We start from the raw sequence: 17,196 nt of genomic DNA on the forward strand, positions 1-17,196 counted from the left end.
AGAAGATTTTTTTTTTATAGTGATGAGCTATCTCAGGCAAGATAGGAAGGTGTGTTAGGGGATAGACACAGGTTCCTCTGGCTTTACTGTTGTGTGTGCTTCTCATATTGATCAATGGTGTTTCTATCTGAAGGGAGCAGAACTCAGCTGTAGAGTGATTTAGATTGGGTTTGCAGGGGGAGACTGCAGATCTTTTGGTCCAGCTCCTGTTTAGATCAGCTTCAAAGGCTGAAGCAGTAGTGTTAGATAAAGCTGCTCAGAGCCCTGTCCATCAAGTTCTGAATTCCTCCAAGCACAGGCATACCCCAGCCTCCCTGGGCCCTTGAGTTAGTGGTGAATCAGCTTAATTGTGAAGGACTTTTTCTTCTTTTTTATACCTTGCTGGAAATTCCTTGGTGCCATTGCCTGCCAAGAAGGTTGGCCCTTGTTTGAAAGACTTGATACCCTTTTTTTGATGATGACTCATAAGTCTGGGGAGATCATAGATATGGAAAGTAAAATAATGCATCCCTGAGCTATTACTGTTCCTGAACAGGGCCAGCAGCTTTCAGTTTGAAGGCTGCACAGTGAAAGCAAGATTAATTTTCTGCTCATCTCCCTGTTTCATTAAATTCCTGGTCTCAGCAACAGATTCATTTTGGACTATTTTCTGTTCTTGTTGCCATCTTTGTCATTGGAATGGGATATCAGCATGTTAATGCCTCATATAAGCTGTGAATGATGGTGGAGCACAGTCGCTCTTTGACATTTTCAATGCCCTGTAATTTCATTATCTGGTCATTCTTCCTTCCCCTGCAGTGTAGTGTGTCTGACATGGTGATTGCCACTTCTAATGTCTTTTTCTGGTACTACTTCCAAAGATTTTCCTCTGTCATTATGGGCGCTTTGCCTTTCTTAAAAGGAAGGTAATTTTTCGGGTGAAAAAGAACTTTATCTTGCATCTTCAAACTATATTATTTTTCTTGTGGCAGAAATACTAAATTGCTGCTTCTTTGCAATTTTCATCCTGAAGGATTTTATAGAACCATGTCAGATACATAAGCATCACTCTTCATTGTAACATGGTCACTTTTCTGAGTGGAGATCTGTGGGGGGAAAGTCTCTGTTTCTAGGGGAGGTCTGTGTCTAAAAAGTGTCTCCTCATTCAGCTATGGAGGAGAGAGATGACATGTCTTGGTGTTCCACTTCAGACAAGCATCCTGGCATTTCTCAGATCCCTCATTATTGCAAGGCTGGAGGACAACAGCAGTGCCCTTGACTTTTCTTTTCCTGTCTTCCTATAGTATATTAAAATATTTCTTTTTATATGAGATATTGCTTTGTTTTGACTTTTGTGGTTAAGGTCTGAAGTTTGTTCAGAGGCGTTGAGAAGTGTCTTGGGATTTGCACGATTTGGGGACACATAAGGTGCTGTGGATTGCTCCAGATAAAATATCCCTTATAGTTCCACCTTCTTATGTAACGAGCTCATGGAGTGAGTGTATGCAGGTGACTGCCTGAAATCCTGCTTGTAAATGTCTCTATAGATCAAAGATAGTAGAGATAAGGGGGGCTTGTTTTAGGAAAAAGGTTAGGGCATTCATTTGACACTTGCATGAAGCATTTAATTATTAGTGACCACATTAGCAATGCCTCAGTTAACAGCAGGGAATTTTTGTAGTGTGTAAGAGTGGGTCTCAGTCATGGGCATGTCGTTCTTTACTACAGGTTTTGGAAGAGTATTAGAAGGAAATTGAGAAGAAACTTCTCAGGGAAATAAAGTTAGAGATGCAAAGCCCAAGAAGTCTGATTTGTGCATGTTCTTTTCCATTGTCACTTAGCATGGAAAACTTCCAAAGCTTTTATTGGGGTCATTACCCATTCACTGGTAACTGTTATTTACAGTTTGCAAAGGCTTTTCTTGGAATGTTTGGGTGTTAAGATGCACCTTCTTCTGAATTCCAACTCTTTCTGTCATGTGGAAAATTTCACCTTCTTACTGCTTCTTTTTTAAAAAATTGGTTGTTAATAATAACTAGATGTGTCTAACATCTTTTAGTTTCATCAGCTGGGATCCATTGATGCTTTAATTAGTGCTAAATGCTGTGGTTTCCACCTTTTCACACTCAATTCCTCACGATGACGTTACTGCCTGTCCTGGGCCAAAGCAGGGGGGTGTCATATGACACCAGGGTGAGATCATGTGATGTGGAGGGGTCATGTGACACCAGGAACACATGACACTGGGATCAGGTGATGCTGGGGGGTCATATGACACAGGATCACATGACACCAAGGTCACGTGACACTGGGGTCACGTGGCTGTGATTTCTGCAAATATTGCAATTCCCTTCTTCCATCGCTGCCTCCCAGGTCCATCTGAGCTCTTCTGACACACATATTGATTCTCTGCTCATTCTGGGCTTTCCATGGGACTGAAGCAGTGCACGGAGACTTTCTGAGCAGTGGAAATACAGCCTGGTGTGAAAAACGAGGTTCACTTTCCTGGTAGATTTTAACTATAAAGCAAAAGGTTGTAATGGCCGGGTGCTTGGCATTCAGCCAAGAGCACACCTGCTGTTTTGGAGATGCCTCTTAAATTCATCAGCCTGTTGCATATTCATGGACATACCATATATTTTCAAACTTTCCTATAAGCTGTTTTTCATATTCCTGGAACTGTTTTACATGCCCACTCCTTGAGTCCACCTTTTTAGAGCATGCCTGCTTTTTGGCTGTGGTTTTAATTTATTTTTCTTATCAGTCTTAATTTTGGCTGTGGTTTTCAGTTTCCACAGATGGTCAGTGCTGGTAGCTGGTGTCTTGGGTGTTATCCAACCAAGCAGGTAGTTCACTTACTACACAGACACTCTATCAGCCTGTGTTACTCCTAGAGAAAACTATATCTTAAAAAACATTTCAACACCACACATATAGTATCCACCCTAATATTTGCAAAAAGCCAATACCATAATATGTATTTACAGCCATCATGTTTAGAGCAAGGGCTGACACTGCTTGCAACAAGGGCATTTTCCCAGACCCAGCCTTGTGTCAGAGCCCCTGCTCCAGTGCAGGACACAGCAGGGCTTTGCATTTTGCACTGGAGCTGCCACATGTCCCTGTTGAGAACTGGCACAGAGGAGCTGGGTAGAAGGAGAGCTGTTTGTGAAGGCTGTTGGCCAGGGAAGGTCAGTCTCCCAACTCTGCCCTCTCTTTATTGACTAGAAGGGAATCCAAAGGTGAGAAAACTCCTTGGACTGACTCTAAACCTTTTTAAAGAAGAAACATTTAAATTTAAAATTGAGAAGAAGCTTCATGGAACTGACTTTTCAGCCGTGCTGAGTAATCTTGCTAAAGAGGCTACTTTGTTTCATAGCTTTAAATCTACTTTGGACAGAATGTTAGTAATTATCTCATAGGGAATAATCCTGTTTTTTTCTGGATGAGCTAATAGGCTTCTTGCATCTCTAATTTCTATTGTGCTGTGAAGATGTGGTCAGCTCATTGCCAAACTGCTCTAATTCATGGGTGTTGTACATGAGCTGCAGTTTGCTTAACATTGCAATCCATGTATTCTAAATTGTTTTCATAGAGCTTGGCCAATAAAATTCCAGTTTTATTATGTTCGTGCAGATCTCTTGTTTAATCAAGAATGCCACACGTGCTGTGAATGCAAAGCTGTTCTTGAGAAGTGCCTCTTAATGTCAAAGTCTTTGAATCAAATTGGTTTTATTTTCCTTTATGTTTGAGTGTAAATACACTGTTCTTGAATGAAAAGCGCTCATGGCATGTGCAAGTATTTGCAATAGCTGTTCAAGAATGCTCTCTGCTATTCTCACTGTGGCATTGCTAATCTGAGGCATCTACAACAGCCTGAGATAATTTATTGTCTTCTTTCTTGGCAGGGAGAGGAGGGAAAATAATGCAATGGAAATAATTCAAAATCATGATGTATATCTATAAATTTTATGGTGTTTGTGTGTATATATATAATATATGCATATATACATGCATGTAAAGAAAAAGTAAAAATAAGAGAATATAAGATTCTGTTGTTTTGTTTTAAAGCATTGCTGGCCTCTGAGAGCCAGCTTGTAAAAACCAAAATGCCACAGTCTATAAGAGAGCTTGAGCTCTGTGGTGCAGGGGAGGATGCTGGTGCTCTCACAGCTTGGTTTAAGTTGAGCCTGGTGCCTGTTTTAGTGCATCAGTTTTGTAATGAGTGCTGCTCTGGCTGCAGGAGTGCTGTGAGGAGCTGTGGAGCTGTTGGAATCAGTCTTGTGCTGGTGTAGTTGCTAGAGTGATCTGTATCCATTGCCATTTGAAAGGCTGGACTGGGGAGTATCTTCATTCTTCTGTATTGTACATGTGAATTTACAACAGGTTACTCTGGTCCAATAACTAGGTTTACTGAAGATTATCTTTGAAGCTCTTGTGTCAGTCCTGCTGTAAAAAGGGCCCAGATAAATATTTCTGGTTTGGGAGGTGTTTTATAAGAAGTAGTTTGTAGATGAAAGGACAGGCATAAAACATCAGAGCAAAAATGGGCTTTTGGATTTGTTCTTTAGTCTATCACAGGTACTTAAAAGACATGCTCACCTTTTCCTTCCCTGCAAGGTAAGACAAAAAATCTGTACAGAGTTGATGCACTGACACCATCTGCTTGACTCAGCCCTCTGGTCCCCACTATGCTTCAGCTTCTGGTGATGTCCAGAGCTGTCAGCTTTTGCCAGCTCAACACTTTCTCATGAAAAGTATGCTGCTCCCCTGACTTCCCAGTACTGATAAAGACAAGACCTTGTGGTGTGACTGGTGAGGGAGAGGAAAATAAATTATTCTGATGTTAATCCAGGGCCCTTGAGACAAGAAAGAGAAGAAAGCTCTCACAGACCTTGCAAAGTGGCCATTACAGATCTTGTTTAGTCAATTTGTATTCTTAATTTGTTGTACTGCACAGCCATTCCCTCTTATGTTCCTCAAGGGGCAGAATGATTTTTGGAAGCTTTGAGAAATTTCTGGCCCACCAATGAAAACATTCCAATAGTCAGGAATATAGGAATAGTCAGTGGGACTATTAATGTTCTTTAGAGCCCTTCTGCAGTGTTGAGTGGTTTTGATATCTCAATGCAAGGTCCATGATAACTCTACAGCCCATGTATGTCAAATTCCTTGAAGTTCATCTGGAGACCCTGCAGAGCTGCAAAGGATTTTCAGAGAACATGGTATTCTGTCTATGCCTACTCTTCTGCCTCCAGATTTTGGGTCCCAGATGTTCTTCTGATTGTGATGCAGGTGCTAGAAGAGCAAAGCACTGAGAATTCCTTTGTCATGCACGAGTAAAAAGGATCTACCTCTTTGAGTTTAGCATCCTAAATCTTGACCTTAAAAGCAGTCCCAGTTTAAATGTCGGTCAGCAGTCTCCATTGTCAGAACCATGATTCTTATTAGAGATACAGACAGTGGCTTGATATGAAGAGTGTGCTCCAATTTCTCTGTCTCCTGCAGGGCAAGAATCTTTCAGGTCCATCAAAATAATTTTTGAGATCCCTAAGTAAAGAAAGGAGAGAGATCTCACAATGGCAAACCTGAAAGTTTTCTATTGAAGTGAGGGTTGCAGAATGGAGCCAGTAGGTGTCTGCCCAACTGTTCCTAGGCCCCAACCAGCTGTAAAAAGATTCCAAAAGTTGATAGAGCTTTGGATTTCTACAAAGGTGATTTGCCTCTTTTCTCTTATACAATCCATGTACATAATGTAGAGTCTGTACTTCTGAGTTTCCTACTTTTACAGCTGCAAATTCTCAACCATAATGTTGCCTTAAAGGAGATTGGAATTCAAGTTCCTCTATTTTTCTCAGCTTTTTTTTTTTTTTTTTTTTTTTTTTTTTTTTTTTTTTTTTTTTTTAAGTAACAGAACACTTAAGTCTGTAAGAAAAATTGCCCTTGACAGCTTCAACTGTGCTGCTCCACATCTCCCCATGTAGGCATTAGCAGAAGGTATTTCTAAAGTGGGAAAAACCTATTTTCTTTCTTACTAAGGTCAAAAACCAAATAAATGGATTTTTTTTTCTTAAGCACATGTGCCCCGCTTCCCCCCGCTCTCCCCTTTGCACTACTGGACTGACAAAAATTGCAATTGTGTTGTGGATCCTCAAAGATTTTTTCATTTTCTCCCACCCCACCACAAGCTGGTGCCAGTTTTTCAGAGGACAATTTTTTGAGAGCAAGGGGGAATGCAATATATTTAAAGTTTTAGTGCTGAGACAGAGGGGGATTCTACCTGGCTGGCTCAATGTGATGGATATGCACAGAGGAACCATTCCCAGCTCACATTCTGGAAATACCAAGTGAGAGGGATTTCATGCAAGTCTGCTTGGTCAGGCCCTCCAAAGGAGATAACATCCTGGCTCCAGGGGTGCTTGGCCAGAGCAAAAGCTTCTCTGCACAGGACCAAAGAAAGGAAATTACCCAGACTCTGTGTTTTCACAGCAAAATGTGAAAATTCACAGATGAAAATAATTTTGCTTTACTATTTAATGATACAAGACAAGTAATAATAATAAAAAAGCTGCTTATGGTACAAGTAGTTCAGCCATTGTAATGATGATGAAATGTGTGCACATGACAAATACAGAATAAAAATAAAGGTGATTAAAATTATGAGTAAAGATTATTTCAAAGGAATATGAGTAGGAAAAGGAGTTGCTAGGGCAGACTCTGACCTTAACACAGTTGAGCCACTAAGTCTTAAAGCAGGATTTGTCACCTGCAGATGAGAACTGCATAAACAGAAGTTCAAGGTCAGGAGAGTGCAGTTAATTAAACAGACCACGTTTTTATTACCTTAATATATAAGATAATCAGATCATTTAATTTTTTTAAAATCTATAATAATGTAAAAATATGTTAATTGGCTATTTAGCACTCAAACTCTTGCTTCTGACCTTTTATCTGTCAAGAGCCCTGACTCGTGCTTGTCTTACCTGGGGCACTTTCCTGTTCTCTGTGTCCCACTCAGCCTGGCTGACCCACCTTGCCTGTGGTACTGACTCATATAATCTCAATGATCATTTTTACCATGTTCTTCCTTTGATGATTCTCATATTTCGCCATCCCTACCATTTAATTATAAGTATTCTATGTATGCATATTTAAGGCACTGTGATTACATAATGAATTTGTACCATGATGTTACAGTTCAAAGTAGGTTCTCATGTGTGGTGGAAAATCCGATATTGGATGTTGATAGTTGCAGAAACATAACTTGTACAATTTGTACATTTTGCTCTTTTTCCCCTCTGTGGTACACTTGCCACTTGGCAAACTGCAACAATCCTTATTTCCCTGGGCTGTTCTGAGGAAGGGAATAAGTGGATTTGCAGTTAATAAAGATCCAGGAGTGGAGGATCTTTTAACTTGCCTTTAAAAACAGATGTGAGGGTTTATCTCCCAACAGGTACATTGTTTTCTTCCATGGTAATGTCTACAACTCCAGCCTCTGGAGTGGTTCTCCTGTGATAGCAGTGAGGCATTTTCACATGAAGTAAGCCTTTGTAGGCATGGGATTGGAATGGACTTCAGCAGGATATCTAGTGCATCCTCTGTCCCTGAGGAGAGAGAGAATCTCTTGCCCATGTGCTGATCAATCACAATGGTTTGAGTTGCTAACTGGAATTTGAAGAAGATCACTAATAATTATATATATATATATATGTACATATGCAGGGGAGAGGTGAGAGGGCATGTGAGTGACAGGAGTGAGAGTTCCTGAGAAGAATATGGAGTCTGAAATGGAACAGTTATAAGCAGCTTGAATTTTCTTGAAAAATCACCTTTATGGGAACCTTTTGCCCCCTCTTCCTTTCAGACACAAAATTTCCCACACAATTTAACTTCTTTTATAGAACCAGACACTCTTGCCTTCAAGAAAAACCCTTCCCTGTCCTGACAGTTTATAGGATCTCAAGGGGCTATGCTCTCTTACCTTTTTTTTTTTTTTTTTTTTTTTTTTTTAAATTGAATTGATAACTGTCCTGTGAAGGTAAAGTACCCATACTTGGACTTCAAGTCATTCCTTTTTTTCAGGTCTCCCATGTCAGAAGCTTTAAATGGCCCTTCAGCAGAAATGTGACTGACTCCACAGTGATAAATTGCTGCACAAAATCTACTGGTTCGCAGATGGTATCAGGAGATAATTGGAATAAGAACTGAGCCAGCAAAGTATCTGGGGCCTTTTTTCATTTTCTTCTTGAACTTAGAGGTGTGCACACAGCAGCTTTAAAAGGAAGACAGAGAAGGGAAAAAAGATAAAATTAAAGTTTCCAAGACTTTACAGAGGGCTTCTTAGCAAGGGGGAAGAGCTGGGATATGTGATCTGGTGTGGGTTGCTGAATCAATAGAAATAAATTATGAGTTCTTTGCTATCACCTCTTATAAGGTATGATAGGGGACCCTTAAATCATATCACTATCTGACAGGAGAGATTGTATTTATGTTAAACTAGGTTACACAGAGATAAAGCTCAGGCTTCTGTTATTTTAAGCATCTAGATGTCTTTTCTGGTGGGAATGTGTGTTTATGTGCAGAAAAACCATCTTGAAGAGCTGGGAAAAATTCTGTGGAGCAAAACTGTGCCTTGTCAGGGGGGTGGATCAGATAATCTGGGGAGTATTTTCTATCTCTGACTTCTCTGACTAATGCTACTCACAAGCTGCTGATAGTGTTGGTGTGTCCACCCTCCCTTCCAGAGTGTTTATTCCTAATTCCTAATTACCTTTTCCAGACACTTTCTCCTAATTCTGCCTGACTGATAATTGCTTTTATATCGCACAGACACATATGCACACGAGTGTGTGCACTCTCCTACAGCCTCTGGGACAGAATCCAGCTGCTTTTTAAGGACTGATACTTTTGCTGTAGGCATCTCACTTAATTCATTATTAAGGAGGCTTTGCAGACTTGCACAATTGCAATTAGGGTTGCAGTTTGTGTGTGTGTGTGCATGAGCTAAAAGGTAAGCATGCAGGTATGGAGGAGATATACTTGCTGAAGCTGAGGCAGGATTTTCCAATTTTATTTCTTTCTTGGAGAAAATGTTATGTGGGAGATATTGCCCAATTTTTAATGTGTAGTGGAGATGAAGGAACCTCATGGCTGACTTGCAGCCACTATACAGCCAGGGGCTATGCATGCCCTCCCTTTGGTTGATAATTGGAATATCTGCCTTGGGAGGAGGAAAATCAGACTTCTTTTCCCACATTGTTGTAAAACATTATAGTCCAATTCCTTTTCTGAGTCCTGGAGTCATTAGTCATTGCCTTGCTGGTGGGGTTATCCAGCTGCATTCAGTGCCATGGCAGAGATTTGTATGTGCAAGGCATCTCTGGGTATATCCTAAATTACAGTCCCTGCACAAAAATGCCTTAAACTAAAAGCATGGAAGACCCTGTCAGATTCAATTAAAACCCTTTCTAGTTTTTTGAGAGGCCAGTAAGGTAAATCCATGACTCTGGAAGAGGTGTCTCTCAGTGTTCATGCTGATGAGTGCTGCTTCTTTGACAGACTGGGCTTGTCCTTGAATTGCCAAGGCACCCAAGAGAACCAGCACACAAAATTCCTGTCCTGCTTTTGCTCATAAAGGCACAGGAGGAGAGAGTTGGGTTTTCCACATCTGGCTCTTTCTGCAAGGCACTGTAATGGTTTTAGTTCTGAGTTTGGGTTTGTTGTTTTTATTTATTTCTTTTTTTTTTTTCGGCACCCTCAGATTCTCTTCATTCAGTGCAAGTAAATGGGGATTTAGTTCTCCATAAATGAGAATTTCAAACTGCTGCTTAAATCTGGAAGGATTTTTGTGAAGATAATGTGATGTCTCCAGCTGTGCCAGTGGGAAGACTTCTGCTCTGGCTCCAGCCCCTTGTGCTGCCTGATTTATACTGAAAGGGAGGAGGGCAGGGGACAGAAGGAGCCTACTGTGTCAGCTTTCCTACTGAAAAGTGATAAGCAACACAGGCAAAGGAGGATTAAAGGCAAATATCCTCCTTTTAGTTACTGGTTCTTGTTTTCAGAACAAATTTGACAGTCTCAGCTGTTTGGAGATCACAAGTTCACTGGAACATGTTTTGCTTCTGTGTGTGATCTTGGGACTTGTCTCTTTCAATTTCAGAGGGCTCTTTTGCCTGCACTGCCTGAAGCCACCCACAGATCATTTTTGTCTCTCCAGAGATTAAAAAAAAAAAAAAAGAAAAAAAAGAAAAGAAAAAAAGTAAGGAAAAGTCCTTTGCTGCAGTTTAAGTTGGCAAAGCTTTACCCTTACACAAGTGCTACTTTGAATTCCAGGGGCAGGACTTAACCCTGTGTTTGTTGTCAGTACCTCTGCTGTTTTCTTCTTGTGTCTTAGGATGTGCTATTCATTAATTGTTATTATCTGGAGATAAATTTTCTTCAGCTATGCTCACCACACTGGGGAAAAAAAATGAGAGATTGGTATTTAAGGTGTATGTGTTCCTTTTTAGTTAATCATTCTCTTACTCTGGGTGAACTCAGATTGGTATTTTATCTTCTAAATGATGCCTCTTACCTTAAATTATTGAAATGTGCTGAATTGGATTCTTTCAGCTATGCTGAATTCCTCAATGGAGACTCTTTTTCAGAATAAAGTGGTCTTTGATTTTTCATATGTGTTCACAAATTGGATTGAACCAAACTCTTAAAAGATTTGGATTCTTCTGAGTGTTTCCATGTAGAGAAACACTTATAATTTCACTGAACTTCTCTTTGCCTCCTCCTAAATAAAACAAAGATTCCATTACTTGCCTTGTTCAATAGTGGTGATGCTTGCAGAATCTGTTGACACCTGTGGAATTCAAATTCCTCTCCTGGGAGCTCTGTAATAATTCTATATGCTTCTCACAACTGTGGATAGCACTCTTGGGTATTGGCAACTGCACTCAGACCTGCAGTGGGAATGAGGGTGGTGATGTTGCCTGGTGTGATTGCTCACATGCACACGTTTATTTCTGAGACTGTATTTGTGGGAAAAATCTCTGTTTTGATGAGATTAAGATTATGTAGTGATTGTTTTTGAGAATCACTCTACCCTGACCTAGGAAAACACTTGTACTGGAATAACTTTCTTCAGAGCAGCCTGTGCTGTGTTTTGAATTCTTGGTTAAAGCAGTGCTGATGGCCCATCAGTGTTTTAGGTGTAGCTGAACAGAGCTTCACAGTGTCAGGTTTTCTGTTTTTCACTCTGCCCTCCCAAGGAGGAGGTTAGAAAGGTGTTTTGTTCCATGCAACATCATCCTCAGCAGCAGTAAGTGTGTTCTAACACTGATTTTGCATTGGTCTGCTGAGGAGGACAGTCAATGACTGCCTTTATATCACTTGTTTGTTTATTTATAGTTTCTTCCCTTTCCTTGACTAATGAAAATGTCTTTGTCAGGAATTACACATTTTTTCACTTTTGCTTTTCTGGTTTTCTCCTCCATCAACCTGGAGTGGGACAGAGTCAGTGTCTGGGTTGGTGCTTATCTGCTGGTTGGTGTCAGCCTACACAAACTTAAGCACAAACATAGATTGAACACAGGTCCCTTCCCCATCTTATGAGTGTTTGGTTGGGAAAAATTAGGCTGGTATTGGTGGCTTTTGTCATAATTAGCTTTGAATGAAGAGATTACATGAAAAAGTGCCTTAGAAATTCATGGTCATGAATGTGCACATCCATGTGCTTGCCAGTCAGTCAATCTTTAGTTAATAGTCTTGTGCCTTGAAAACCACCACCCACTACCACACACACACACAAAATAAAAATATCCCAAAACAAACAAACAAAACTCCCCAAAAATCCCAAAGAAGAAAACATCACCTACATAGATCAGTGCTGCTAGCATTTTAATCCCAGAGCATTTTGAGCCAGTTTGTCTTTGGCTGTGAGCATTTTACTGACACTGGTTCTTAGTATCTTGTGGTTGCTCACGTTTGAAATTTACTTCTTGAGTGCTTAGCTTTCATATGGATTGGGGAATGGCAGATGGAAATTGCAGACAAGCTTCCTGTGGCTGTCTTGGAGGGTAGAAAACATTGCAAGCATCATGGAAACATGTCTGTGGGCAGAGACCCCACATGCCAGAGCAAGTGAATGGAGAACTCTTATTTTTCACATGCAAATTTGTCTGCCCTCTTTCTGCTGTGCTCTGTGCTCATCCCTAGTGCTCATCCCTGTACTCTTTATTAATTGCACTTGGCAAATATGTGCACAGGGCTACTGATGAGTTGTGTTAATCCTAGTGCTGATATAGAGGATCACTCAGAGAAGTCTCTTGAAGGGAATCAGAGCTGGCCTTTCTGATGTCTGCCTGACATTTGCTTGCTCTGGCTGCTGTGCTCTTCCCTCTTGTCTCTGGTATGAGTGTCCCTTACAGGGGACAGGAGTGTGACAGCCTTTGGTGTGGTGCTCTTTGCTTGTTCTGAAGTTGATTGTCAACCTGCTGAAGGAGCTGCAGTGCCTTTGCACTCTCAATTTGTGGAAGCAGGCATTATATATTCCACTCTGGGGTATGCACTTTGCAAAGCACTTTGCCAGTTTAGAATTGGCACGGTCTGGAGCTGGGTTTAATGAACTAAAGTAATTTTCCTTCGTAGTAAAATTTTATTGGCATGGAAGGTTGTTATGCCACCAAACACTTTGAAAGGCTTCTGAGTGCTGTTGTGATTTGTGGGCTTGGAGATTCCTGATAATTGCCTGAACAATAGGAATCCCTTCAGGGATGTGTTTTTGGGATGGAATGAAACGTGGGTTAACGTTCCTGGTTGTAATTTTTTCTGCTTTTGTACCAGCAAAGTTGTGCCAAGACTCAAGGCTGCTGAATTGGACAGTTTTGGACACTTGCTGGCCTTATTTTAGAGAAGTTGTTCATCATATTAAATCTGGATTTAGTGGCTTAGTATGCTATAGAGCATTGGGTCAGGATTCCTCAGTGCCAGAGGCTCTTTATCTGTATTGAAGGTAAATGATTGACAGGTGTTGGCATTCTTTTTATAAGCCTTAAAGCAGAGTGTTTAGTGGACAGTGAATAAACCTTCAACCTATATGCAATATGGAGATGCATGTGTGAAAAATAAAGCACACAAGAAAATTCTTGCAGAACTGGAACATCACTTCTTTTCGAAGAAAATATATTTGTTCTGATTATCCTTTCTCCATTCCCATTTCTGTCTACAAAACCAAAACAATTTGTTAAATTATTCAGGTCATTAAGTTTTGTGTAAGCTCAGCTTGAAATTGCATTTTCTGGAGGGATTGTATTGCCTTAAGGGAGCTGTAATTCAGCCTCCCTATTTCCACATTCTGTCCTGCAGACTCTTTCCCTTTTTTTCATTTTCAACCTGCTGGGCTGCTTGATGTCCCAAGGGACACCTGCCCTGGGGTGTCCTGGCAAGCACAGTGTAGTGTGTGGAGCACAGACTGGAGGAGATGAAGAAATTTCATATCTGAGCTGTATTTCCTGAAGTGAGAAATATGATAGCAAAATGCAGTTTAATGTTGAGCTGACTTGGAATTAATTTTGGCAAGATTGGTTTGATGAATTGAAATAGTTTAATTTGGCACTATACAGGTGTTTTCTTTATTTTGATTAAATAATGCCTAAATGTAAGTTTTTGCTGTTTCTGAATTGCTTGGAACTTAATAAATTTGTATTCCTTTTCCCCAGAGCAAAATGTTTTAATTTATGTTGCAGAGTGGGCATTTTCTATGGGATGGCAATTCCAGATTTCTCTGAGTTCAGGGGAAGAAAATGTTTTTGTTTTGAAATAGTGCCTTAATTGTAAAATCTCCAATTTTCAGTAGAATTCAGCTATTAAAATGAAAACCATCAAGGTTTTCATGCAAAATTACACTGGCATGGAAAATAAAAAGGTAATTTGTTAGTGTTGACAAAAACAAGCCGAGCTTCTTCAACTACAGAGCAGAAATTGGAATCAAGTGTTTCAGCCTGAGTCAATGAAGCTTTTCCCTTTTTAATTTTTCTTTCTCCTGTCTAAATTCTGTTTTGGAAAATGTGTCCAATTTTCCTCCTATTTTGTTCCATTCTTTTTCAACTAAAGCATTCAAACAACACGATGCCTTAGAAAATCTGGTCCTTTCCCACATCTGCCTGTGTTTCATGTTTCTTGTTAGCATGGCTGGGGCAGCCTGATGGAGCCTCAGAATATCCTCCTGAAAGGGTTTGAGGTTTCCTCTGCAGAGCTGTGTCAAACACACCCCTTGGACAGCTCAGGGTCCAGCTCTGCCTTTCAGCCCGTGATGAGCCCGTGGTGGTTCCTGAGCAGCTGAGTTTGCTCTGTGCTCTCACAGGGCAGTGTGTAGGGGGAAAGTGCTTTTACAGCTTTCCTTGGGAAGGTTGTGTGTTCAGACCCTCTATGGTTTTCAGACTCCCAAACCACTGCAGTGTTGCCTTTATTGAATCTGAGGTGTTTATTCTCAAAAGCAAGTGGAGCAGAGTGGAAGCTGCCTGGGTTAGTGGTTGGGAATGTTGCCTGTTCTGGGCTCATGTGGTGAGTGATTTTAGGGTCAGGTTGCTGTAGGTGTTGCCACTGCCTCATGCAACTCCTGATGGTTTTTGGGACCCTGTGTAAGATACCACAAAGTGCTTGTGCTTTCAATGCATCACCAACAAGTAGAGATGGATGTTAGTCAGTCATTCTGGGCAAAAATCCAGAAAAGTCATACTAAACAACGTGCTTTTACTATGAATTTATACCCAGGAACTGAGTAGCATTCAGCCCACTGTAAAGCTGTTGTTATCCTGGGATTTGTAGGGTGGTAATAGATAAGTCATGTCTTAAAAAATACAGGGCATAAGCGATTTGGGGAGAGACACACAAAAGAGCTGGGAGAGTATGGGTGCTGCCTTTAGTTGGAATTGCAACTTAGGGTAGAAATAAGGTAGAATCTATTGAAATTTGACCAAGACACAGAGATTTTATTTACAATGTTTAGGAATTAATTCAGGATTCACTGATCTCAGCTGTCTTCAATGTGCTTAGACTTTGAAACTTGCAAACTTAACTTGGTGAAACCTCATCACAGTTGTGAGCAGTAGGAGGGGTGCAATTTCAGGCAGGGCAGGGCTTGTGCTACAGTGCATGGCTTCCTAGAGAGGCTTGAGAGGAGTGCTGGCCCCGTGCCTGTGGGAATGTAGGGAACATCCTAAAAATGTGTTTCTCATCAGGTTATAGCTGGGAGAAGGCTGCCCTGCTGGGTGTGAGGGGAGAGGCACACAAACCATACAAACCTTGGCTGCAGCTGGCTCTTCCCCCTTTGGATGGGAAGGTGTGAGCAGGGTTTAAGCTGCATTAGAAAGGATGTTAGCCTCATTTCCCCATAGCATAGTGTTGCTTTCAGCTGACATGGACTTGCATATGCTGACTCAAATCTGCCTGGCAGGTTCCTTTTCACACCCTGCTGGAAGCAGCTTGGCTATTATCTTCTTCCTAAAGGTCTCTGCGTGGGGAAATAAAGGGAAAAATGCAATAGGGGGTGGTAAAAGTGAATCCAGGAGAGAGAGGAATGCTCAGAGCATCTATTCTAAAGTCATTAAGATGGGCACTGACTGCACAGTCACGTACCAAGGTCCCTTACAATTTGAACAGGTTTTTTTTTGATATTATGCTGACAGTAAATGAGTGCTGCAGCAGCTGTGATATTGATTAATCCTTTGGCATTTTTCTGCAAAGCTTTAAACTTTGCTCTCTCTCACAGCCAGAGCAGATGTGAGGGAAACTGGCCTGTTCTTGAATCCTGCAAGGAGGAAATGATGCTGAAATGTTAAAATGATGCAAAACAAAAATGAAGAGGTGCCCTGGAGCTCTTCCTTGAGGCTGGTCCTGTAGAATCCAAGTGATTGAACTGAATGATATTAGTTATGCTGAAAAGGCAAGGAGCAGATTGTCAAAGGCTCTTACCTTCCCCTGAGAAGCCTCTATTCCTTCTGCACAAGTTCCCATCCCATTTGAGCCTGGGAGCTTGCACAGAGGCTCCCAAGCTATCAGAATGCATAAGTGAATTTCTGGAGAGAGACATTGGGCAATGTGGCTTGTAACCAGGAGGATTACACTTACCTGTGAAATCTGAGGTCACAGCACCAGGTATATCAGAGGGAAAGTATATTCCTCTGTGGTCCCTCACTCCTCTCTCCCCCAGCCTCAGTTTTGCAGGGCATGACTCAGGAATGCTCTCTCCAGAAAGTCAGTGAGTCCTGAAGCCTCTGACTCTCCTTGTGCACTAAAGATCCAGGTGAGGGTCTGTCTTGCTCAGTGCATAAGCAGAATGTCATGCTTATGTCCCTCTTAACACTGTGGGAAGGTGATGGCATGGAGGAATTGCCATGCTCTGGAATCAGGAACAGCAGATGGAGAAAACAAAGCTGACTCTAGACAGGATGGACTATTTTGGTGGATGAGGATCTACATAAAAAACTTGCCAGTTCTTTCCATGGAGACTGAATAATGAATTTTGTTGAAAGACAAAAGAAGTTGACTGTAATTTTAGATTGAGCTATTGAATTAACAAAGGTGCATTTGATCCATCCCTGACTTTGAATAATCATAAAAAGTTGCAGAGAGGTCAGCTCACAAAGTCTGATTAATTCCTGGTGGCATGTTTTATTTTAAATGCAAAACATTTTGGGATTAAAATAAGTGTTACTGGTTATACAATGCACTAAACTAGTGATTTCCCATTTTGCTTTTTAAACCTACTTTATCCTATAATACTGCAACTTTAACAGATAAATGCTCAGCTCTCCTTTGGGAGTTTTCAGATGCCGTGAGTATTGGTGCAAAATCTAACATCTACTTTTTTTTTTTTCTCTTCTTTTCCCTTTCTCCCTCCCTCCCTTTCCCCTCTCTAGGTGATTCTCATTCTGACAAAGCTCTACGACTTCAACCTGGGGAGTGTTACAGAGAGCTCTCTGTGGAGGTATGTGGATTGTGGAAATCATGCAGGGCTGCACTGTGTCTCTGGTCAGACTGGGGGTGGGCATGGGGCAGTATCTGAGCTCATCAGAGGAGCTGGGAAAGAGTCTGAGACAAATGGAGCTGCTCTCTGGAAGAGGGGTACATGGTTAGGACACATTCCTTCAGTGAAGTGGGGTCTGCAAAAAAGAGTTTCATCATATAATGGCTCTTCTGTGGCATGTAGAGGAGCTTGGTTTCCTT

At 41.1% G+C, this 17,196-nt stretch overlaps 1 protein-coding gene across 1 annotated transcript in view; it reads left to right on the forward strand.

Annotated features, from left to right (window-relative positions):
• Positions 1-17,196, forward strand: part of SORCS3 (sortilin related VPS10 domain containing receptor 3) — a 263,888-nt gene that overhangs the window by 68,482 nt on the left and 178,210 nt on the right. Inside the window, exon 2 of the mRNA XM_079312314.1 lies at positions 16,890-16,957. Coding sequence (XP_079168440.1) covers positions 16,890-16,957 — 68 coding nt within the window. The remainder of the gene's footprint in view (positions 1-16,889; positions 16,958-17,196) is intronic.

This window comes from Erithacus rubecula (assembly GCF_903797595.1).
Source record: "Erithacus rubecula genome assembly, chromosome: 9".
In the NCBI taxonomy this organism is placed as follows: Eukaryota; Metazoa; Chordata; class Aves; order Passeriformes; family Muscicapidae; genus Erithacus; species Erithacus rubecula.